Genomic DNA, 26,858 nt, shown 5'->3' on the forward strand with positions numbered 1-26,858 from the left:
CCTTCTAAGTGACTCAGCATTCTGTTTCCAGCTTTAAACACCATCAAAGGCTCCTTGTTACCTCAAATATATCAGCTGACATTGCTAATGTTTGCATGTTCCCTTGACCTATCAAAGACTTCTCTTTTGTTGTCTCCTTCCTTTCATTCTTTCTCCTGTCATTCTACTTAAACTCTTACTTAACATCTCTAATTTCTTTACACTCTAATGGAAGATTATTATTATGAAAAGCTGACTCTCACACAAATGGTGTCTGACCTCTTGATTGTTTCCAACCCAACACTTTCTGATTTTATTTCAGGCTTGATGGCCAATAGATAGAGGATGTTGGATCCTTAGCACATGAAGGATATTTTTATGATTGCACAAAGTAGATTGTTAACCTGGAGATCTAAATCATTTTTATCTTCTTCAACTTTCAAGGAAAAATAGATCTGTTTGAATGATTTTATTTCTTTTCTACTTATTTTCTAATTCCTCATCTGATGGCACCATGTGGAGGATCACTATTTGTTTATTGCACAACAAGTATAAATATGTCATTAAAAAAAACAAAGACTGTAGATGCTGGAGTATTTAGAAAACAATGAGTTCCAGAGGAGCTCAGTGGATCTACCCATAGCTTCTGGCTGACCCGTTGAGTTCTTCCAGTAGCTCATTGTGTGCTTATAAATATATCACTATAATCTATTTAGCTTTGCCTCTCCCAACTTGCTGATTCAGGAACAATTGAGATCAGTGCTGCCCAGCTCAGTCATGCAGGAAGGTACACATGTGTGGCGAAGAATGCTGCGGGCACTGCACGAAGGCAGGTCAACCTCCGCGTACAAGGTAGGTGTTTTATTTGTCGAGTTTTATTTCAATTGTCAGGAATAAAGTCAAATCAAATCTCATTTCTTTCATCATTGCTTCTTCCCAATATCACAACCATGCCAAATGACTCAAGTGTTCAAGGAATAATTAAACCATCAGTTGCTTAGACACCTGGAGTTCATTCCATGAAGAACAAAAAAGCTTTTCTTTATTGGACTACATATTTCTGAGGTCAAACAAAAACACTTATTGTCTTTTCTCTGACAGTTCCCTGAGACTAAGCCAGGAATGAGCTAATGATCACATTTCTGTACCATCAGTAAAATTGTCCTTTTTTAGTAGGTGGATCCTGAGCCTTTCACTGGTCCATTGCTGTGGTTTCCTACCCTGTACAATCCTATTCCAGGTTCCTCTTCACCCGTTCTGGTACCCTACACAGTTCTGCTATTCCGCTGGAGTCCGCAACCCTCGTGGTTTTGGCTGCCGAGCATCTGATGTAAAATTTCATCATTCCTTTTATTGTCATTGCACAAAATTTCCCGTTGCCTGCCGCAAGGCAAAGAAAGAGTCGCCATTAGCATTGCCTGCTGCCCCTAACAATAAGAGAAACAGAAGCAAAAGAGAGTTCCATCAGAGAATCTGTGAATTCGCCTCCAGCGCTCCTGCAGCCACCCAGACACCCATTCAATTCTTTGGCAACCTGAGCTCAAGATCCAAACCTCTGAAATGATCAGGAAGCTTTCAACACCCGAGGCTGTTTGGGAGCCCTCCTTGCCCTCAGAACCCTCTCAAATCCCATTTCCAATACCTGGTTCCCATGAGCTAGTCTCCATCAGCCTGCAGTCTGTGTTAGTCCTTCAGCATCTGTGTTAGTCCCTCACTGGTCTGCTGCCATAGTCTCCATCCTGTAGGGTTGCCTCCTATGCTATGTTTTTCCTGTCAACAGGTGGTGGTGGTCTCATTTCTAGTACCCTGCACCAGTCCACTGCTCCCATGGAGTCTGCAACTCCTCGTGGTCCACAGCACAAAACAGGCGCCGCCGTCTTGGGCACAGACTTCTCGGTTGCAGGAGTTAGGAAAAAAATAACATTGGCTCCTTTAAAGGCTGTTTAAAGCATGTTCAAAGCTATCAGCTTCACTACCGGGCATTAGGACCCTGCAGAGCAGCGCTTCGAACAACTGGAACACTAGCAGGGCTTTACTTCTCCATTGTCACTCCTGATTGAAAAATGATGGTCAAAAGCTCTTTAATTTCCTCCTTTGCTGCTTTCAGTAGTTTGGTATGCTTTCATTCAAGCCTAGCAGTTAATCCACTTTTAAAGATGTTAAACACACTAATACTTTCTCTTTTACAATTGTATCCAATCTGATACTTCACACACTTTCTCCTGAACTTTTTTAATGTCCCCAACTTTTGAAAAGATAGCTGCTAACTATGAAGTCAAGATCAGAGAATCATATAAACATACTGCACAGAAACTATCTCCTCCATACTGACGGTGCCTCTTGATACTAATCCAATTTGGGCCTTGTCCCTCTCTACCTTTTCAATTCAAACATAATACTTATGCAGCCCACAGTCTCTGTCTTTGCAAATAACTTGCCTTTTTGGTTTATGCGAAGCCTTGCTCTGGTTATTTAAAAAAAATCTTTATGTATATATAAAGCCTATTTAAATGTTTTAATTTTATCTGCAGATTTTTACATGTCATTCCTTCATTTTTCCACCCTCTGGCCTTTCTGCTAAAGAAGTCAATAAAATTCTCTGTATCTGCACATATATCTGTTCACCTCATGAGGTCTCACCATTCCTACTGGACCTGCTCAAGAAATTCTCTATAATGATAGGAATTGTATGCCCTTTTCGCCTTTCAAGCTGATTATGTCAGTTCATTTTGGAGTGACTGAAATCCCCTCGCTATAACTGCCCTGATATTTTTTGCGCACATTAACTTTGTGCTTCTATTTCCCAGAAATAGCCAACAGTCTATTTTTCCCTTTTTTATATTTTAAAGCCCACCTCATTTTACTTGGTGATCCTTCTAACATATTGCAGCAGGATCTTGAGGCAAGTAGTCAGAGGAGTGTTTGATGGAATTTAATTCAGAGGGATGTGAGGTGTAGCCTTTGGGAAGTCGAACATGGGTAGGACATACACAGTGAATGGTCAGGATCTGGGGAATGTTGTAGAGTGGAGGGATCCAGGAGTAAATATACATAGTTGTAGAGCTCGTCGAAAGAACCAAAGACTTGTTGATCCAAACCAAGGCTTTTATTAGCAAAAGACAGGAGCTCTTCACAGGTGGCCGACCAGTCCGGAATGATCCCACCTGGCTAGGGACACAACCCTTTAAGGCCCAGACAATAGGCGTGGCTTAGCTCTCAGCCAATCGCTGTAAGCACAGTCTAGATACAGTAACTATATACACTATGTACATTGGTGATAGATCTGTACTATCACAATAGTACCATGAAAGTAGCACCAAAGGAAAAAAAGGTGGTCAAAAAGGCTTTTGACACATTAGCCTTCATCAGTCAGAGTACTGTGTATGGAACATTGGTGTTCCAGAAACTCAGAGGTTATTTAGCATCTATAGGAAGTAAAGGGAACCAATGATTTGGACCTAGGTTCTTTGTCAGGTATGGATGTACAGAAGTTTGGGAAGTCATGTTGCAGCTGTGTCGCATTCGTGAGGCCCCTTTTGGAGTATTGGTTTCCGTTTTGGTCACCATGTTGCATGAAAGATATTGTCAAGCTAGGGAGAGTTCAGATAAGACTTACAAGGATGTTGCGAGGACTTGGGAGCCTGGGATATATCGTAGATGCTGTTGTATAGGACGATCTTCAAAACTTAAAAATTTCACCTTAAATCCAGTCGACCTATACAAAGGGTCTAAAATTCTTTCCTTGATGACAAAGTCTCAACACTGCCACTATCTTCCTGCTAGCTCCGATGCAATCTTGTGCATGCTCCGTTAATTATTTGAGAACTCTCAGTATTCCTCTGCGGGGTCCATCCGCCCAGTCCAACTGCTGTCGCCTCTGTACAGGCTTTAAACAGCCTGTTACAGGAGCCGACAGTATTTTATTTTAAAATATCCAAATAAAATTTAAACATTTAAATAATAATTTGTTATTAAAATATTGTGATTTAATTTTAATAGCCTCCACTAGTCAGTGGTAAATGCCAGATTTGGAGGTTGTCTTATACAAAGGCTATCACTCAAAACATTTTCTGTGAAAATTTTGGGGTCATCCTATACAATTTTAAATACAGTAGGAGAGGTTGAGCAGGCTAGTGCTTTATTCCTTGGAATGTGCAAGAATGAGGGGTGATCTCATTGAGGTGTACAAAATTATGAGAGGAATGCAGAGAGACTTTTGCCCAGACCAAGGGAATCAGTAACTAGGGGACATAGAAGCATAAAACATTAGAGCACAGAATCAGGCCCTTCAGCCTTTCTAGTCTGTGCTGAACCATTTTGTTGCTTAGCACCCAGTCCATAGCCCTCCATACCTCTCTCATCTATGTCCTTGTCCAAATTGTTCTTAAATGTGAAAATTGAGCCTATATTCACCACTCCAGCTGGCAGCTTATTCCACACTCCCTCCACTCTCTGTGTTTCCCCTTTCACCCTTAACCCATGTCCTCTGGTTTGTATCTCACCTATCTTCAGTGGAAAAAGCCTATCTACATTTACTCTTGTCTATCCCCCTCATAATTTTCAGGAACCTGAGGGGTAATATTTTTAAACGGAGGGCGGTGGGTGCATGGAATGAGCTGTCGGAGGAGGCAGGTACTATTGCATTGTTTAAGAAAAAAGTTGCTTGGATACATGGATAGTAGGATGGGTTTAGACTAGTCTGAGTGAAATATTTTGGTTGGCATGGACAAGCTGCCTGAAGGGCCTGTTTCCATGCTGTATGCCTCTATATCATTCCTTCTCAGTTTATTTTGTGAACTAAAATGGCCTCTGTACCTCCTTTCTCACTCCTCTATCTCGTCTGAACATCCTGGAACCAGGAATGTTAAGTTCTAGACCTAGCCTTCTGTAAGCCAGCTCTCTGTTATAATGGAAAATGAACATGAGTAGGTGCTTGATGGTTGGCACTGAGTCAGTGGATCAGAATACCTGTTTAAGTGATGTCTGACTCCATAATGCACAAAATGAAAAGGAAAACATTGCTAGGCCTTGGAGAGTGTTTGGGTTCTTCCACAGAAGGACCACAGACTGGTTTCCATCTACACTTTCTCCATAAGCTATTACCTCAGTGTCTGAATTACTAGAGTCTTACTCAAATGTTTTATTCCCATGGAATTTGAAGGATACCCTCAAAGTTGTGCTATTAAAACATCACTTTGAAATACACCAAGATAACTTTGGCTTTCCATCTGGCTTCACATTTACTGAGCATAATGCATTGACAAAATAAATTCCAACTCTGAATTGCTTAGTTAATAGCAATGATCTGTGATTAGAACAAATCTAGTTTTGAATGAGCATTAGAACTGAAAATGCACTTGAATTTGATCTAGACTTGCGGATTAAAAGAAATACTGTATTGTGTCATATTTTGATTGGTTGAATATTTTATGCTTCTTTATTAATATAAATTACATTTTCACCCAGAACCTCCTATGATTCAAACTCAGCCCAGCAGTCTGGAGGTAATTCTGAATAATCCCATTACTCTCCCATGTGAGGCGACTGGCATACCAAGCCCCACTGTAACATGGCAGAAAGAAGGCATCAGCATTAACACAGCAGGTAAATAGTCATCATTCTGCTTTCCAAAAAATCTCTGAAGTTTGCTGAATTCTGGAAGTATTCATTATACTGCAACCAACAAGTAAATACCATACCTTATTTCTACATCCTCATCTTCGATAACCATATCAGAATTAATGAATTTGTAGCATCCACAATGATTCAAAGATCAAAGAGGACAAGAAGGGTTCCTGATCATGTTGGAAATTTGGACTGGAGCTCAGGTTGCTAAAATGAATTGAACAGGAGTCTGTGCAGATGCAGAGGCTGTTGGAGCACTGGAGACACGACTCTCTTTTTCTTATTGATTTGAATGCCGGGCAATGTTTATGGATTCTCAGAAGTTAAAGTATGCCATGTATTTTACATTTTATTTATTATTATGTGTCAACCAAAGGAACCTTAGTATTAAGTGCACAGTAGTAATCACTCAGTGCTTCTCAAGGTAATGCTTTCCTGTTTTGTGCAGAAGGAGATTACACTGTTCTACCCAATGGAGGACTTCAGATTACAAGGGCTGCAGTGAAGGATACTGGGACATATATGTGTGTGGCACAGAACCCAACTGGCACAGCACTGGGAAAGATTAAGTTGAGAGTGCAGGGTAAGTTCCTCTGTAAATGCCTCCTGTTTAAGATTGTGCCAAATGAAAGACAATGTTTCATTTCACTTTAATGGTTTAGAGACAAACTGTGTCTTCCCTTGGCTACTCGTGTTTACAATAGGACAGTAATTGACGAGGACCTGACCAGTGCTTTAAATGACAAAAAAATAATTGAATTTGTTATTCGATTTGACATTCACAGCCCTTGGCTCCCTTGGAGATTACTGGGATAGTATACTTATTATCTGCTTTAACATTAAAGATCACTATTATTTCTCAATATAATAGATTCTGGTCTTCTGTCAATATAAATTGTGAGTCAGGACCTTCTCATCACTAGTGGTTATTCAATTGTCAGACAGTGATACTTCTGCACAGTCATCAACCATAGTCTCCATCCTGTAGTTATAGAATTATAGATTCATTCATCCCACAGAATCTGTGCTGACCATCAATCACCCATTACCCCATCCTACACTAATCTCATTTTTTATTGTCCCCATGTGATCATCAACTCTTCTCTCACCTCCACCCAATTCTACCACTCACCTACACACTAGGGACACTTTATAATGAACAATTAACTTACCAGCAGTGCTTTGAATGTGGGAGAAATTGAAGCATCTAGGGGAAAATCTTTCCAGTCCCAGAGAATGTGCAAAATCCACTCAGACAGCACCCAAGACCAGGATGGAAACTAAGTCTCTGTCACCGTTAAGCTGCACTTTTATTAGCTGCAGCACTGTGCCACTAGGGGAAGAGGGGTTTGACTGCACAGGGATAAGAATTGGTAACCAAAGGTGGACCGTGGAGTGGTGAGGTTTGTAGAATGGGATGAGATTGACCGCCAGGAACTGGTATTCAGATATAGGGGAGGTGGTCACGTATCTACGTTTTTAAGTGGTGAGTTCTATTCAGTCTATAGATAGGTGAGGTTGGCCGTTTGATTGAGGGGGTGAGGGTGTGGAAGTTTTGAAGGAGAGCCAGAGATCCAACACCCTTAAAGGTGAAATAACAGAGTCCTTTCTAAGCTCTTTACCAAGACACACTCCAGCTGATCTCCTTTAAGACATAACAAGGTAGGTCTCACAAACCATATGAAATCTTGCTGTTAATGGAGTGGGCTGGGCACAGTTGGACTCCCTGTCATTTGATGCCACTGCCTGGCCTCCTCTATGTAATGGTGCATCAGAGGCATAGAGTTTCCCAAAGAAAAGATTGAGACTTTCTTCAAGTCTGATTTTCAATTATGTGTGATTTAACTTGGATACAGTTATTCTAGTCACACAACACCAAATTAGTAGAGCCCATCTTCAGACAAACATAGGAGGAAATAGAGAAGGTCCTAAAAGGCCAAAAAAAAAGGTCAAAGCACATGAGACAGAAACAACTAAGATACCTGAATGGAACACAACCACAAGCAAGAAAGTTCTATATTTTGCCCAAACTACATAAGCACCCGGACATGTGGATGGTAGCTGGCAAGGTGCTTTCCCCCGCCCGAATAAACCCATTGTATCAGACTGTGGCAGTAAATCCTTTCAGGTAGCAGAGTACATTGATTCCTTTCATAATCTCCTTGGACAGAACATCCTAGCTACATCAAGGATACATACCACTTCACACGAATAATGAACTCGTTGATGGTTCCCCCAACACCATTCTTTTCACGATGGATATTGAAAACCTGTACACACATAGAAACAGAGAAGGGCCATGCAAGCAGTTAAAAATATCCCGGAGAATTACCCTGACCCAAGTAGACCAGATGATGCTTCTCGTGGGCCTGACAAAAAAAAAATGACTAAGTTCAATGACCAATTTTACCTCCAAATCTAAGGGATGACGTTTGCTCCAACCTATGCCAACATAGGAGACTGAGTGAGAGGAGACAGTTTTTTTTAAAAGGTTCTCCATGTAGTACTACAGGTATCTGATGACATTTGAGGAGTGTAGACACATACAGAAACAGAGCTGGCAGAATTCATCCAGACACTGAACAGCCACCATCCCTCCATCATAGACAAAGGAATAACAGACACACAGAAAATTGACTTGCTTGACACCACAGTTTTCAAACAGGCAAAAGATAACAACAGGCACAAACTAGCCACTAAAGTCTATTTCAAAACCACAGACACCCACACCCTCCTACACACTTCAAGCCGCCACCCAAAACACATCTTTAGGGGAATTGTGAAGTTCCAGCTACCCGCTTTCACTGCATCTGCACGTGAGAGGAGGACTTTAACCAGGCCACCACCATCCTCTTCACTGCACTGAGGCAGAGGGGATACACAAATCCAAATTCAAACGGCTCAACCAAAATTTAGATACACTCAGCCCATTTAAGAGAGGCAAAAATTTGAAGGATCTCCTGCTCAGTGCAAAACTGCAGTTTTAAAAAAAAAACAATGTGGGGCATGAAAATACACTTAAAAATACACAAGAATATACAAAATAGAATTACGGGCAAATGGGCCCAGATAGAGTAAAGAATTACTTGTGAACTGAAAAATGTAGTCTGTGCAATCAGATGCAAACAATGCCACATTCTGTATTTAGGGGAGACAGGGAATAGTCTGAGAACTCATCTCACTGGGCACCGTAGTTAGTACAGTAGAGTGAGGGACCAACACAGACCTTTGAGCAGACATTTCCAACAACATGGAGGCCAGTCCTTAGAGATCCTAGGCCTTGAGACTGACATCAATTGGACAAGCTACAAAGGAAGAGAGCAGAATGTAATTGGATTAAATTACTGCAAACCAGTGCACTGAATGGACTGAACCAAGGATAGTTAGATTGTTTAGAATTAGCAGAAGCTTAACAACAGGGCTACACACAGTAGATTTCACTCTGAAAGGATTGAAAACCCAAACCCCCTCCAACTAAATAGGAGTAACTAACAAACCTGACAAATAAAGGGATCCTCCAACACTCCCACCCCATCATCTCCGGCCACAAACACATACACATTGGAACTACACTATATCCAGCTCTCACCCCTAATTTTCACCCACAAGGGGACAACATCTACTTCCAGGGTACAAACCCCACAATAACACAGCCATCAGGAGCGGAACTTCCCCAGACCTCCACTATAACCCAGCATAAAGGGAAGGGACACACATCCATCACCTAGTCTAAATACTAACCACTCAATCCTTAACTCACCCCAAACACTACATCTCCCCAGTCTAACATGGACCCCGTCCAAAATACTAACACACCGAATGGCACAATGACGAATTGGGATGTCTGCTCTTGGGCGAGAGACAGTCAGGTGGCTTTGTTCTGTACAAGGGCCAACAGATGCCAAAGACCGCCCTCCCTCACTGGTGTTGAGCTAGGAGGAAACACCATCTGAGACATTTGGTGACCCAACTCAAACCTAACTGTAACTTGAACCCCAAATCTAACCCTAAACTCAACCCCACATCTCACCCTAACCTGAAGCCCAAATCTAACCCTAACCTGAATCTCCTCATCTAACCTTAAATTCAACCCCAAACCAAATCCCTAATTCAACCCCAAACCTAACCTGAATCCCAATCCTAAACACACCCTTAACCCTATCCTCAATTCCAACCGCTGAAATGGGGAGGATCACCCACCAGAAACATAAAACATAGACTCACCACCAGATCCTTTTGTCTTCCCCCATTTTTCCCCAACTCTAGGAGGCGGCACACAACCCCAACTATCGAGGGACCTGCTAAAGAACAGAAATAGGGTCACCCACTTTACAGAAAGTAGAAACTTGCTCCAGAATGCATCAAGCCACACAACAACCATGGGAAAAGAAGTAAGGCACTGATCCCACTAAGAACCAGGAACAGGTCCAGGGTAATGAAAGCATGGGCTAACCACAAGTAACAGTTTACAGTGACATGAAACCTCTGAAAAAAGAGACCAAGTGAACACGAAAGGGATGGTTATCCCACTGCCCACATATTGACACTGAACACAATCACAGCATCTGCAGAGTTCTGATCAACTCAAAAATATGTAGTCATTGATCAATCGCATCAGTGCATTCACTCTGTACCTTTCAATTGACTGTGTGTGAGGCCATTAAACATTTTCTTACTCCAAGATCAGATCCTCAGGGCTTCTCTGGACATTGCCCCATTATCCTTTTCATCTCCACTTCCACAGATCCAGAACAATCAGAACTTACCTTCAGATAGACATCTCTACTGAATATATGAATAAAAGTCTGTAACTATGAAACTGGGTGACTGCTGTCATTGCTCTAACTATTGTTCCCCAAGTTGTGCAGTGCTGAATAACAATGGTTTCATCACCTACCCTCCATCAGAGGATGGTGTCAACAGGTATACAGGACTCCTGAAATTAAACTCAAAGACATCCAATGCTGAAACAGGTATTTTGGTCTGCCACATCCATGTTAACTTGCACTTGGTTTATGCTCAAGAAAAAACATTGTGATTACCATTTTCTTAAGCTTTCACAAGGTGCGCAGTCAAAGGTCATGCACCGATGGCATAGATACAACCTGATACGGCTCTTCATGCAACACCACTTCTGCAAATGCTTTCATATATGATTAAGTAAATTTATCTCTGTAATGTATAATTTACTTCAAAAAAAAGCCCCTAAAATTGGGGTTGATAAGTCAAGATTAAGATGGGAAGTGGATTTAAATAGTCAAATAGATGAGAAAGATTGGATGGAATTATGTAGAGATAATATGACAAAAATTATAAACATTAGATATAGGTTGGTTCAATATAATTTTTTGCATCAGTTATATCTAACTCCTCAAAAATTTGAAAGAAATTGAACCCTAAATTATCAGATTTGTGTTTTAGATGTGGACAAGAGATTGGATCATTTTTGCATTCTACTTGGAAGTGTCCTAAAGTTAAATATTTTTGGTTGTATGGTGGAAATATTTTGGACAGGGGTTAAGTTCCCACAGTATCCAATACTATTTGTGTGGATAATATTAGGCCTATAAGACCCAAATTGAAACTAACTATATATCAAATTGAATTTGTATAAATTGCCATAGCAGCTTTTAGGAAATGTATAGCAACAACTTAGAAATTGGACATAGATTTAGGGATGGAGAGATGGCAAGGGGAATTTCATAGATGCATTCCACTTGAGAATATCACTTACAGTTTATGAAATAAATATCAAGTATTTTGGAAATATGGTGCCCAAATTTGCAAATGTGTGTCTGTATGTTTAACAGACTCTCTGAAGACCTAATTTCTTGGTAACCTCCAGTATTTACATTTTATGATATATAGTTTATTCCCTTGACATTCTCCAGACCTTTTTTTCTACTTTTTTTTCTTTTTTATAATCATATAACAATTACAGCATGGAAACAAGCCATCTCGGCCCTTCTGTCCGCACCGAACCAAGTACACTCCTCTAATCCTATCTACCTGCACGCTGCCCATAACCCTCCATTCCCCTCCCATCCATATACATGTCCAATTTTTGGTTAAATGACAAAAAGGACCCTGCTGCCACTACTTCTCCCAGAAGTTCATTCCACATAGCCACCACTTTCTGAGTGAAGACGTTCCTCCTCATGTTACTTCTAAACTTTTGCCCCTTAAATCTTAACTCATGACCTCTTGTTTCAATCTCTCCTACCCTCAAAGAAAAATGCCTATCCACATCAACTCTATCTATCCCCCTCATAATCTTAAATACCTCTATCAAATCCCCCTCAACCTTCTATGCTGCAAAGAATAAATACCTAATATGCTCAATCTTTCTTTGTTATCTAGATTCTGAAATCCAGATAACATTTTCATGAATCTTCTCTGTACTCTCCCTCCCTTCCTTCCTATAATTCAGTGACCAGAACTGCACACAGTATTCTAAAGTTGGCCTCACTAATGCCTTGAACAGTCTCAACGTCACCTCCCAACTCCTGTATTCTATACTTTGATTTATAAAGGCTAGCATACTAAAAGTTGCCTTCACTACCCTATCCACATGAGATTCTACCTTCAGGGAATGATGCACCATTATTCCTAGATCTTTCTGCTCCACTGCATTCTTCAATGGCCTCCCATTTACTATGTGTGTCCTGTTTTGATTATTCCTTCCAAAATGAAGCACTTCACACTTCTCAGCATTAAACTCCATCTGCCATCTTTCAGCCCACTCTTCTAAACTGTCCAAACACTTTTGCAATCTTTGAAAACCTTCATTTTCCACAATTCTACCTATTTTAGTATCATTCTCATATTTATTAATCCAATTTACCACCCCATCGTCCAGATCATTAATGTAAACGACAAACAGCAAGGGACCCAATACAGGACTCTGAGGCGCTGGCCTCCAGCCTGACAAACAGTTATCCACTATGACTCCCTGGCATCTCCCTTCCAACCACTGTTGAATCCATTTGACTATCTCAAAGTTAATACCTAGCGCATGAACCTTCCTAACTAACCTTCCTTGCAGAACCTTATTGAAGGCCTTACTGAAATCCATATAGACAACATCCACTGTTCTACCCACATCAACATTCCTAGTCACCTCTTCAAACAATTCAACAAATTGGCCAAACATGACCTTCCACACACAAACCCATGATGAGTGTTCCTGATCAGTCCCATCTCTCCAGAAAATTATATATATTATCCCCAAGAATGGTTTCCATTAACTTTCCAACCACAGATGTCAAAATTACAGGCCTATAATTGCTAGGCTTGCTCCTCGAACTCTTTTTAAACAAAGGAACCACATGTGTAATGCGCCAATCCTCTGGCACTATACCCGTCTCTAATGACATTTGAAAAATCACTATCAGAGACGTTGCTATTTCCTCACTAACTTCTCTCAAAGTCCTGGGGAAAATCCCATCAGGACCCAGAGACTTATCCACCTTTATATGCTTCAAAAGCTCCAGTACTTCCTCTTTCTTAATCAATACATTTTCTATAATTACCCTCTTTGCTTCCTTTACTCCTCACAATTCAATATCCTTCTCCTAGTGAATACAAAAGAAAAGAACTTGTTCAAAATCTCCCCCATCTCATGTGACTGCACACATAGTTGTCCATTCTGATTCTCTAATGGATCAATTTTATCCCTCACTCTCCTTTTGCTATTAAAATATTTGTAGAAACCTTTTGTTTCACCCTGTTTGCTAAAACCGCCTTATACCTTCTTTTAACTTTTCTAATTTCTTTCTTAGATTCAAGATTCTTTTTATATTCAGTGTATTCTCCACGCATCTTTTTTCCTTGTTTCTTATTTATTGTAGGTCTCTTTTTTCGAACCAAGTTTCCAATATCCCTTGAAAAGCATGGCTCTCTCAAACTTTTGACCCTGCCTTTTAACCTAACAGGAATATAAAGATTTTGTATCCTCAAGATCTCATCTTTAAAAGACCTCCATTTCTCTACTACATCCTGCCCATAAAACAAATTGTCCCAGTTCACTTCTCACAAATCCTTTCGCATCTCCTCAAATCTAGCTTTTCCCCACTCGAAAACCTCAACCCTCGGCCCTGACCTATTCCTTTCCATAATTACATTGAAGCTAATGGCACTATGATCACTGGATCCAAAGTGCTCCCCAATACATACCTCCGTCACCTGACCTATCTCATTCCCCAACAGTAGATCTAACACTGCCCCTTCTCTAGTTGGTACTTCTACGTATTGCTCTAAAAAACTATCCTGCACACATTTTACAAATTCCAATCCATCCAGCCCTTTCACAGAATGGGTTTCCCAATCTATATTTGGAAAATTAAAATCTCCCACTTATTACAAATATCTGCTATCTCTCTACAAATTTGTTCCTCTAGTTCTCACTCCCCATTAGGTGGTCTAAAATACACCTCTATAAGTGTTACTACCCCTTTCCCATTCCTCAGTTCCACCCATACAGCCTCCCTGGATGAGCCCTCTATCCTGCCTAAGCACTGCTATAACATCTTCCCTGACAAGCAATGCTACACCACCCCATTTTGCCCTTCCAATTCTATCACAGCTAAAGCAACAAAATCCAGGAATATTTAGCTGCCAATCACATCCCTCCTGCAACCATGTTTCACTAATCCCTACCACATCATATTTCCAAGTGTCTATCCACACCCTCAACTCATCCACCTTCCTTACTATGCTCCCAGCATTAAAATATATGCATTTCAGAGATTTCCCACTACTTATTCTCTGTTTGCCCTGTCTTTACAAACAACTTTATTATGTTCTTTTTCTATCCTCTCCCTTCCATCTTCATACAAAGCACCTCCCTTCTCTATCACCCTCCTTTCCACCCCCAAACTTTGTGTTCAAGCTTTCTCTGTTTGCAATCTAACCTTCTCCTTGCTATTCTCCTCTGCTTGCTTCCCCCCCACCCCACCCCAATCATTCTAGTTTAAAATCTCCTGAGTCACGGTTCTCTTGTTACATTTGCAGTAGCAACAGATATTTAGTATAATAATTTCAACTGGTCACTCTTGCTCTATTTGTGAACAAAGAAATTAATGTTATGGCATATTCAGCACCATGTAACTGCAATTCAGTGTGTGCAAGTGGAAGGTAAAGAAAGCAGCGACAAGCTCTTCTGCCTGAAATATTAAGTTATCCAGTTTTAATTTATTAAATAGTATAATGTTCTAATTATTAAGTGGTATTATAAATACTGTTCTTCTGAACATTATTGAACATTATCTCAAAGCTTTAATTGTGTGATATTTCATTAATCTTTTTCACTATTTCCTGCTCTATACAGGCCGTGGCACTTGCTTTTACCCTACAATGTTGTGTTTAAAATTGACCAAGATGTTGTCTTGTGGTTACTTCACAATTAGCGCTGTCTTCACACAGTTTTATTTTAAATATACATGCAATGTATTAATATTTGTAAATCTGTATAGATGTAGATTTGACTAAATTTAATTGGCAACAACTTCCTTTCATTTTAAAGTACCACCGGTCATCATGGCCCATCCAACAAACTATGTTGTTGCTTTGGATAAACCAGTTACTATGGTTTGTGAGGCCAAGGGTTCCCCAAATCCTGAAGTCACCTGGAATAAAGATGGGCATCCAATTTCTAAGAGCATTCGCCAAAGGATCCTCAGCACTGGAGCCCTTCAAATTGCTTTTGCCCAGCCCCAAGACACTGGGCGATACACTTGTACAGCAGCCAATTTTGCAGGTTCCAGGAGCTCTGTCATGACTCTGACAGTTCACAGTAAGTGTTAGTTTACCTCCATCAACACTCTCTGCTTTAACATTAGTTGGATGTGTTCTTTCTTTTTCAATCTTTTTATTGGTTTTGAGAAAATAAAAATACCAAATACATAGATACGTATCATATAAATTTCAGGTAACGATAAATTAAGATTACAGATAGTAACCAACAGTGAACAAGATACATATCATCCACGTTGTCAATAAAATAAAAAAAACCTATAACTAATGTAATTTCTAATCCCAACCTATTATCTGAGCAATTACAATCGGAACCAGGCGTCAACTACTAATTTAAATACTAATAGTTCAAAAAATGAAGAAAAAGAAATAAAAAGAAAAGATTTTTAATAAAAAGCAAAAATAATTGATCTATAAATTTTGAGAATAGTTGGAAAAAAAACCCCAAACAGAATTTTTTTAAATTTGCTTAAGCAGTTGAACGTAATTTTCTCTAGAGAGAAGGATGCCATCAAATCCAATAACCATTGTGTATGTGTGGGATGGGCAACATCTTTCCACTGCAGCAAAATGAGCTGCCTAGCTATCAGGGAAGCAAAAGCAACTACATGAGATTGAGATGGAGTCCACTCATTCCAAAAATAGCAAGAAAAAGGCTTGAATATTTTTATCAAGAATTAAAGATAATCTGGTAAATACCTCTTTCCAGTAGTTACAAAGGGAGAGACATAGCCAGAACAGATGATATAATCCTTCCTGAGTTGTACACTTATCACATGTAGAGGATATATTACGGTAAAATTTAGCTAAATTATCAGTTATTTTGGAGAGCGAAAAAGGCAAATGTGCTCCAAGTATTGAGATAAGAGAGTGTCTTTTAATGGATTTAATCTCGAAGTCAATCCATCCTGAGGCACCAGAATGTTCATTTTGAAGTATCCAGATAATGATATATTTAATGTTTTATGCCCAGTAATAAAGTCTCAAATTAGGTAATGCCAAGTCCCCATTTCTTTTAATATTTTGAAGGAATTTTTTTTTTAAACGGGGATGCTTATTTTTCCATATAAAAGAGAAAATAATTGAGTCTAATGAATCAAAAAAAGATTAAGGAGCAAATACTGGGACAACTTGTAAAACATACAAAAAGTTAGGCAGGATATTCATCTCAATAATATTAACCTTCCCTATTAACGTCATCAAAAGAGGAGACCATTGAGATAAGGATTTCCTCACATGATTCAATAAAGTAAGAAAATTTTCCTTAAACAAGTTAGTGATCTTTCTAGTAATAGTAATAGTGAATTGATTTGTAACAATTTTAAAAGTTGGATGTGTTTAACTGCATCATATTTCATGCATGTTCCACTCATTGGGGCTTGCACCTAGTTACCTAAAGGTCCTTCAAGGAATTGCCAGAGGCAGATCAATCAAACACAGTAAACTTCAAAAGTATTTTCATTGGAAGAGCAAGAGTGTTAGTCCACTTTCTAACTCAAAAATCAAACCAACACTGTTAACTCAAGTTTATTGCCATCAGATTATATTACAGTAAGTACATCCTGATGAAACCTTGTTCTCTGGTCCTCAGTGCAAAACACACAGACACACAACCAGACATAACACACATACAGACAAACAATATGTATGCAGACAAGTATTCATTTCTACAAATAAATATTCTTTTGTGAATATGAGAGTCTCAGATGGTTAGTGCAAGCAGTACCTTTGGTCATTCAGCATTCTCACTGTCCATCTTTCTACAGCATTCTGCAGCTTGCCTGCATTTCCCAGACTCTGCAATGGATTTGCATGATTTTTCCACTCTCTGGTTGACAAGGTATTTGAAATGCACAAGTAGTTTGCCAACTACTGGGAAGTTAGCTTGATGGTGAAACCTCATACTGACACAGCTCCACTATCCCCTTCCAAGTTGATGGAATCTATCCCAGCATTTCAGCATGTCCATCTCATGGATAATGGGGATGAAATGAACAGCAATTCTCAACTATGGCATATAGGAGAGAGGTGCAGAAGGAAAAGCAATCATTGCACAAAAGGAAGGAAGAAACTTAGAGAGCAATTGCCTGGTTTTCAGTCATCATTTAGAAAATGTATTACACTCTCATCATGTAGGTTCATAGTGAAAGGATTAAATAAAAGTTAAATAAGTTGTTTATGGAAAGGTATCACAGAAGTAGGAAATTCCAATGTTTGTAAATTTACTGGATAAAACTTTGACCAATGAAGTTCTGTGTGTCTGATTTACACCAAGTGGCATTATTTAACCTGCCTTTTCCAGTTCCACCATCCATCCGCACCTCGGACACAGAGTTCACAGCAATTGAGGAATCTCAGGGAATCATACCTTGTAGTGCTGACGGTATTCCTGAGCCAGTGCTGACCTGGCAGAAAGATGGGAAAATCCTGCAGGACACACTAGGAAAATATAGGCTGCTGCAGTCAGGAGAGCTCATTGTGAAAAATGCAGTGGTAAGTTCGAAAAGGTAAACTCAGAATTGTCCTCCCTTTTCCGATGAAATCTAAAATCATGCTCTTTTGAGAGATTGTTTGGATGAAAGGTGAAGAACGTGCACTTTTGAATTCATCATTCATTATATTCGACACTAAAATCAATTTGTTTTAGGATACCTAGAAAATTGATGGATAAGGGGTCAGGCAGGAAAATAGATTTAATTGAATAATGGACCAAATGGCCCATGGGACTATTTGCCCTTCCATTTTTTATGCTGTTTGCTGGTTATTTTCATTTAATTACTGCCACAATGCAATATATTTAGAAATGTGCAATTTCTTAAGATGAGCAGTTATTAAAATCTAATTCTTCCAGTTCAAAGTAAAAAAAAAAATCGAGCCCTCATGGGGAAACTGACCATCATATGGGGGTCACAATCTTAGAACTTACAAAATTCATCTCTATTTCACCTTTTCTTTCGTTATCTCCCCAAGCAATGCAGAACCTTTTAAGCAATTGTGTCTGCCATTGATATACAACTAGATAATATGTATTCTTTTAAAGGCTAAAATCCAATAATCAAACCTACATCTGTATGAATATAGAATTCAACCTGACTCTCTAATTGATGTGCTCTAACAATGTGGTATTATCCTTTATACACTCAGCATTGAATAATCCGATAAGTTCAAGAAACAAACAACAAGATGCTGTTAAAGAACTAACTGCTGGAGGAACTCTTATTATTAAATGGCATGTGGAAGTGAAGGGATGGGCAACACAAGTGGATAATTAATGTGTTGGGCCTCATTGCCTGACATTCTGAATTGTTCCAACAATTTTCTTTTGCATCTATTGGCCAGGCAGAAGGCCTGTCTCTTTGATGGTTGATGATTAATTTTTCTTCATGGTTTACAGGATTATTTTAGTTTGTAGTGAACAGTAATTAAATAATTAGGAGTAACCGGAAGAAATCAGTGGGCCTAATAAAAGTTGACAATACCCATATAATTCAAGGCAATTGAAACAGGGAGAACTGTGTTCCAAATGTGTTTGCGAATTTATTTAACACTTGCAATTTGTTACCAGTGGTGTACTGCGGAGATCAATGTTGGTTCTACTGTGGTTTATTACCTGTATTAAACATTCAGGAGGCAATGCAGTTAACATGATTAATAAGTTTACAGATGACACCAGATTTAGTGATGTAGTAGACAATGCAGAAGGGTATTGAAGTTTCAAACAGAATCTAGGTCAATTGGGAAGGTGGGCCAAGGAATTTAATGCTGACAAGTTTGAGGTGTGCACTTGGTAAGTCAAAGCAGGATTGGACTTGCACAGTCAATGGCATCGCTATGTACAGGTACGTAGTTCACTGAAAGTGGCAACTTGGGTAGACAAAGTGGAGAAAAAGGCATTTGTCATGCCAGCCTTCATCTCGCAGGACATTTGACTATCCTTTCTTTGGCTTGGCTTCGCGGACGAAGATTTATGGAGGGGTATGTCCACGTCTGCTGCAGGCTCGTTGGTGACTGACAAGTCCGATGCGGGACAGGCAGCCACGGTTGCAGCGGTTGCAAGGGAAAATTGGTTGGTTGGGGTTGGGTGTTGGGTTTTTCCTCCTTTGTCTTTTGTCAGTGAGGTGGGCTCTGCGGTCTTCTTCAAAGGAGGTTGCTGCCCGCCAAACTGTGAGGCACCAAGATGCACGGTTGGAGGCGATAACAGCCCACTGGCGGTGGTCAATGTGGCAGGCTCCAAGAGATTTCTTTAAGCAGTCCTTGTACCTCTTCTTTGGTGCACCTCTGTCTCAGTGGCCAGTGGAGAGCTCACCATATAACATGATCTTGGGAAGGCGATGGTCCTCCATTCTGGAGACATGACCCACCCAGCGCAGTTGGGTCTTCAGCAGCGTGGATTCGATGCTTGTGGACTCTGCCAGCTTGAGAACTTCGATGTTGGTGATGAAGTCATTCCAATGAGTGTTATTAAAGTGGCATCGTCTGCAAAGAGTAGTTCACGGACAAGTTGCTCTTGTGTCTTGATGTGAGCTTGCAGGCGCCTCAGATTGAAGAAACTGCCATCTGTGCAGTACCGGATGTAAACAGCGTCTTCATTGTTGAGGTCTTTCATGGCTTGTTTCAGCATCATGCTGAAGAAGATAGAAAAGAGGGTTGGTGCAAGGACGCAGCCTTGCTTCACGCCGTTGTCAATGGAGAAGGGTTCGGAGAGCTCATTGCTGTATCTGACCCGACCTTGTTGGTTTTCGTGCAGTTGGATAACCATGTTGAGGAACTTGGGGGGGCATCCGAGGCACTCTAGTATTTGCCAAAGCCCTTTCCTGCTCTCGGTGTCAAAGGCTTTGGTGAGGTCAACAAAGGTGATGTAGAGTTCTTTGTTTTGTTCTCTGCACTTTTCTTGGAGCTGTCTGAGGGCAAAGACCACGTCAGTAGTTCCCCTGTTTGCGCGAAAGCCACTCTGTGATTCTGGGAGGACATTTTCGGCGACACGAGGTATTAGTCTATTAAGGAGAATCCTAGCGAAGATTTTGCCTGCAATGGAGAGCAGAGTGATTCCCCTGTAGTTTGAGCAGTCTGATTTCTCACCTTTGTTTTTGTACAGGGTGATGATGATGGCATCACGAAGGTCCTGAGGCAGCTTTCCTTGGTCCCAGCAGAGCATGAAAAACTCATGCAGTTTGGTATGCAGAGCTTTGCCGCCAGCCTTCCAGACCTCTGGGGGGATTCCATCCATACCTGCTGCTTTGCCACTTTTCAGTTGTTCAATTGCCTTAGATGTCTCTCCCCGGGTAAGGACCTCATCCAGCTCTAGACTCAAGGGTTGTTGAGGGAGCTGGAGCAGGGCAGATTCTTGGACTGAACGGTTGGCACCGAAAAGGGATTGGAAGTGTTTTGACCATCGATTGAGGATGGAGATCTTGTCGCTGAGGAGGACCGCCATCTGAGCTGCGCAGAGGGCTTTGGACTTGGGGTGAGGGGCTGTACACCGCCTTTAGTATCTCATAAAAACCCCTGAAGTCGCCAATGTCGGCGCTAAGCTGGGTTCATTTGGTGAGGCTAGTCCACCACTCATTTTGGATCTCCCGGAGTTTGCGCTGAAGATGGCTGTATGTGAGATGGAAGGCTCATTTTTTTCTCTGGCCAGGAAGGCTTTGCAAGGTGAGTCTGGTGGGCAGATCGCTTCTTTGCCAGCAGTTCCTGGATTTCCTGGTTATTTTCATCAAACCAGTCCTTGTTTTTCCTGGAGGAGAAGCCCAGTACCTCTTCAGTGGATTGCAGTATGGCCATTTTCAGCTGATCCCAGAGGGTTTCAGGAGATGTGGATATGGACAGGGATATCATGTTACAGTGACACTCTTGGAGTATTGTGTGCAATTCTGGTCATCTAGCTTTGTGAGAGCTCTCATTTAGGTGGAAAGGTGGCGAAAAAGATTCACAAGGATATGAATGGGTTGAGAGGGCTGAAATATAAAGAGAGGCTGGATAGGTTGGTACTTTCTTTTCCTGGAAGCTGAGGAGTGACCTTAAAAAAATAAACAATATTATGAAGATATGATGAATGTTCGTAGTTTGTTTCCCCAAGAGTAGAAAAGTCTAAAACAAGAGGGCACAGTTAAAAGAAGAAAAATTTAGAAGGAGCCTGAGGATCAACTTTTTCACACAAATGGTGGTTATGTATGTGCAATGAGCTGCCACAGGAAGCCGCAGAGCTTACAATTGCAGCGTGGAAAAGATATTTAGACAGGTACATGGATTGGAACAGTTTAGAGGGATATGTGCCAAACATAGGTAAATGGGACTGGCTTGGCGAGCAAACAGCTCGGTATGGACAAGTTGGGCTGAAGGGCCTGTTTCCATGCTGTACAATTTTATGACTCCCAGTTTCAAGAGTAACATTTCTAGACTGATTTTTATTTCATGTGAAAAATATCTTTGTCATATTGAATGCTGCCAGCAATACATTTTTGCAATAGCCAGATTTCAACATCACTCTTTCAAATGATGACAGAGCAGATTGGCGACACCAGCTTAATCTTTGAAAGATGCAAGAAGAAAACTGCTCGAAACGAAATTAATTTCTGGGGTTTTGATGAATTGTGAAATTGTATCTGGTACCAATGATCAGACAGTGTTGTTTGAACTACCAGTAAAGCAGGTTACCTCCATTCCTGGTTCATGTGATGGGAACAGAGCTGCAGGAATGTCGACAGACCAGGATGTTTTCTGATGTGTGAACCTTGGAATGCATCTGTCAAAATCTTTGCACTAATTTTCTTATTATTCCCTGCTAGCCTGATGACACTGGCAGCTACACTTGTACAGCAACCAATGTAGCTGGTCGCGACACCAAGACCTTTCTCCTACATGTCCACACCCACCCTACTTTTACAGAACTTCCAGGAGATATATCCTTAAACAAAGGGGAACGTCTAGCATTAAATTGTGAAGCAAGTGGTACTCCTACACCCACAATTACCTGGACATTCAATAACAACATTATACCTGGTAAGAATTCCTCAAACAATAGTATAAATTGATTGACTGAGTGTTTTATTGGTGCATTAGGTTATGGACAATAAGCAGGGTTAGGGATAGGCAAAGCTGCTCCTTTAAGGACAACCCACAGTTAAGTGGGCTGGATGATTCTCTGTTGAAGGTTTCCATGATTCTCTGAAAATATTACAAATAAATTAGAAAACCCATCATCAAATCAAACACTGAAAATCATGAGGTAAACAAGAAGTTTACAGGTGCTGGGAACCTGGAGCAACACAGAATGCTGGAGGAACTCAGCAGATGAGGCAGAAATGGTGGAAAGCAATAGACAGTCAACATTTCAGGTTGAGAACCCTTGATCAGCACAGCAAAGATCTGGCAGGTGTGGGGGAGGAGCACAGTGATAGGTGAATACAAGTGGGAGTGGGAAGAAAGGAAGAACTAAGAGGTGAGAGAGGGAAGAGGTGAAAGGCTGAGAAAGATGCACTTTGACAAGAGAAAGGAAGGGGAGGGTAGAGGGCTGAAGGAAGGAAGGTATGGGTGGGGAGGAGTAAAGAGAAGGGTAAAGGGACTACTGGAAATTGGAGGTCAATATTGATGCCATCTGATTGAAGCCTACCAAGGCAGAATACAAAGTGCTGTTCCTCTAGTTTCCACCTAGCCTCAACCTGGCAGTAGACCATGGACAAATATGTAAGTGTGGGAATGGGAAGTTGGAGTGTAGTGTCTGGCCACTGGGAGATCCTTGCTATTGCAGCCGACAGAGCAAAGGTGCTTAACAAAGCAATTCCTGAATCTTCGTCCAGTCTCCCTGATGTAGAGAAGGCTGCATTCGGAGCACTAGATGTAGTAAATGACCCTACAGATTCACGAATGAACTGTTGCCTCACTTGGAAGGACTGTTGGGGCCTGAATGATAGTATGAGGGGTGGTGTAGGTGCAAATGTAGCATTGTTTGTGGTCTCAGGGATAAGTGACAAGGGGGTGAATGATAGGAAGGGTCAAGTGGACAAGGGTGTTGTAGATAGAAAATCTTGATTTATCCTTTTTACCCCCCTCCCCCCAAAAAAGAAAAAGAATTAAACCATAGGTTGCATATGTTGAAATCCTAAATTTTAGAAGGAACAGGTCAAACTCTATTCTGACATGTAACACATTTTTATTCCTACAGCCCAATACGATGATGTTAATGGACACAGTAAATTAGTAATTGAAAAGGTGTCAAAGGGTGACTCAGGCACATACGTTTGTACAGCAGAAAACAGAGTGGGATCCATCAAAGCCATTGGATTTGTATACATCAAAGGTGATTTGGGAATTCTTTTATTTGCATATGTTCATCTGATAAATGCAGCTCTCCACTGCTATAGGAATACATTTTAACAATATTTACAGAATGAGGTGAATTGTTTACATGAATCGTTTGTTTTAAATATTGATTGCATTTGGAAAATTATAGTGTCTGGTAAAGTAACTAATCTGATTTTACACCAAAATAGAAACATATACATTTTTGAGACTGCAACTGTCTCATTCAAAACTATATTCATCGCTCATAAATTACATAATTTCTCAGAGTAATTGACCCAACGTTAGGCTATTGTAATAAACAAACCAAAAGAAGGATGTTACCTTTTTTATGCTCAAATGTAAAAGCATTTTTAATTGGTGCAGAAAGACAGATTAAATTGCCAAGCAATCCTGTCAAATCTATGGGAATAATCCACAGGCCCGAGCCTGTTTTCTGATGTGATAATTGCTTGCACATTTTAGGAAGGGCACTGGACAAAGTGGCGACTTTCTGTCTGCCTTACGGTAGACAAAGGTCAAAGAATTTCATGTATGTTACATTCTAAATGTAGTATTATGTGACAAAAATGGAACCTTTACTATTTACCTTTATATTTCCATCTTCCTGATCCCCAAGAAATGACCTATTTGTTGCAACTAAATTGCAAAGCTGACTATTTGTACTTAGTTTCTGATTAGGAAATCGTAAACCACAAATGTTGAAATTTCAGTTAGCATTCAAAGTGGTTGAAGCACGCAACCAGGAGCAGAGACACCGTAAAAGATTTGTGGCAATGACACTAAATGGCATTTAATCATCATCCCTTAGTTGAAAGAGGAAATGGTAATAATAAAATCATAGCCAAGTGTTTTATATTAATTGTGAGAAAATTGACTTCATGAGGGGAGGTCATGCCTCACAAGCCTAATTGTTTTTGGGGAAGTAAGAAAAGAAATTGATGGAGGGAGGGTGGTAGATGTGGAATTTAGTAAGGCATTTGACAAGGACCCAGAGTCTCATTCAGAGAGTTATGAGGCATGGGGTCCGTGGAACCTTGGCAGAAAGCAGAAGGTAGTGGTAGATGGAACATATTCTGCCTGGAGGTCAGTGACTAGTGGAGTTCTGCTGGGATCTGTTCTGGAACCTCTGCTCTTTGTGATTTTCCTGGAGGAAGAAGTGGAAAGATGGGTGAGTAAGTTTGCAGCTGAAACAAAGTTTGGAGGTGTTTAACATTAATCAATAACTCTCACATTACAGAGCCTCCAATCTTTGATGGTGACTTCAATCCAAACCGCATTGAGCCTCTTGGGGGGAATGCTATCCTAAACTGTGAGGTCCGAGGTGATCCACCACCAACTATTCAGTGGAGTAAGAAAGGAATCCATATTCAGATCAGCAATAGGATCCGTCAACTCCACAATGGTTCGCTGGCCATATATGGCACAGTGGTAAGTCAGAAAGATTGAAAAAGATTTATTAAATTCCTGATAGCTTAATAATTTCCACACTAATACCCATGTAAAGCAATATGAAACTGGTTAATTCTCACCAGAATCTGCTAATAAAGTAATTTTGGAAAACAACCTATTAAAATAAAAAAAACCTTTCCTTAAATTTGTACATACAATGTTTTATGCAAAAATTAAAAATGAAATATTATCAATATAATATATTTCCCTCAAACTGCACTAGTCTTTAAATGTTATTCTCCATATGTAGTGGGGAACGGAAACCAATTTTAGCTTTTGCACAATTTGAATCATGGGGGGCCATTCAGCACAGAAACAGCCCATTCAGTCTATCAAGTCCATGCTGACCACCAAGAATCCTCACACATCTTAAATTTGATTCTGATAATCCTATCAACTCCCTCTCCCCAGATTCTTCCACTCACCTGTAACTTAGGAACCACAGGCACTTTTTTTTCCTTTATTTGCCCCTGTGCTCCACAGCATTAAATTTGTAATCATGCAATTCACGTGTAATTAAAGTGCACATTCCAGATGTTATTCAAGGTTATTGGTATACATTTTCTTTTGACCAAATTACAGCACTTTTTATACATAGTCCCCTCATTTTAGGACACTGTAATATTTGGGACATTTGGCTTCACAGGTGTTTGTGAGTACTCAGGTATGTTTAATTGCTGCAGTGGTGTAGGTATAAGAGAGTTAGGCTTGCTTCTGTACTTTTGATCACCTTTAGAGTCTGTTGTTACTATTTTTGAACATGTGCCCAATGAAAGTCAAAGAAGCCATTATTAGGCTGAAAAATAAGAATAGAATGGAGAGCCATCACCCAAACCATAGAATTACCAAAATCACCAATTTGGAACATCATTAAGAAAAAAAATGTCATGATGAATTGAAAAGGATCTGGTGGGATCTAGGAAGACCCCCCACTGCTGATGATAGAAGAATTCTCATCACAATGAAGAAAAAGCCTAAAATATATGTCCGACAGCTCAGAAACACCCTTAAGGAGGCAGGTGTCGATATGTCTTGGACTGCTGTCCACAGAAGAATTCATGAACAGAAATACAGAGGCTACAAGATGCAAAAAAAAAAAGCAAAGCTGGTATGGCATGGTATGGTGTGTAAACTAATGAAGAGAATTCTTAAGGATAGGATCTATGAGCATTTGGAGAAGTACCGTCTACTCAAGTATAGTCAGCATAGCTTTGTAAAGGAAGATCATGCCTCACGAGTCTAATTGAGTTTTGTGGAGAGGGAGCAAAAGAAATTTATGATGGTAGAGTGGTAGATATGGTCTACATGGATTTTAGTAAGGCATTTGACAAGGTCCCCCACAAGAGACTCACACAAAAAGTCATGAGGCTTGTATGAAGAAAGCAGAGAATAGTAATAGAAGGAAAGAATTCTGCCTGGAGATCGATATCTAGTGGAGTGCTGCAGGGATCTGTTCTGGGACCCCCTACTTTTTGTGATTTTTATAAATGACCTGGATGAAAAGGCAGAAGGATGGGTCAGTAAGTTTGCAGATGACACGAATATTGGAGGAGTTGTGGATGGAGCAGAAGGTTACAAGAGGATATAGACAGGATGAAGAGTTGGACAGAAAAGTATCAGGTGGATTTCAATCCAGATAAGTGTGAGGTGATGCACTTTGGAAGGACTAACCAGAAGGCTGAGAACAGGGTAAAAGGTCAGTTACTTAAGAGTTTGGATGAACAGGAAGACCTTGGGGTGCAAATCCATAC

At 40.3% G+C, this 26,858-nt stretch overlaps 1 protein-coding gene across 1 annotated transcript in view; it reads left to right on the top strand.

The window, feature by feature from the left end:
- The window catches only part of hmcn1 (hemicentin 1), a 538,964-nt gene that overhangs the window by 445,832 nt on the left and 66,274 nt on the right, over positions 1–26,858 (top strand). Inside the window, exons 78-85 of the mRNA XM_069942357.1 lie at positions 724–831; positions 5,446–5,583; positions 6,053–6,187; positions 15,128–15,397; positions 17,660–17,850; positions 22,143–22,356; positions 23,519–23,653; positions 24,896–25,086. Of these exons, the coding sequence (XP_069798458.1) occupies positions 724–831; positions 5,446–5,583; positions 6,053–6,187; positions 15,128–15,397; positions 17,660–17,850; positions 22,143–22,356; positions 23,519–23,653; positions 24,896–25,086 (1,382 nt within the window). The remainder of the gene's footprint in view (positions 1–723; positions 832–5,445; positions 5,584–6,052; positions 6,188–15,127; positions 15,398–17,659; positions 17,851–22,142; positions 22,357–23,518; positions 23,654–24,895; positions 25,087–26,858) is intronic.

This window comes from Narcine bancroftii, chromosome 5, assembly GCF_036971445.1.
Source record: "Narcine bancroftii isolate sNarBan1 chromosome 5, sNarBan1.hap1, whole genome shotgun sequence".
Classification (NCBI taxonomy): Eukaryota; Metazoa; Chordata; class Chondrichthyes; order Torpediniformes; family Narcinidae; genus Narcine; species Narcine bancroftii.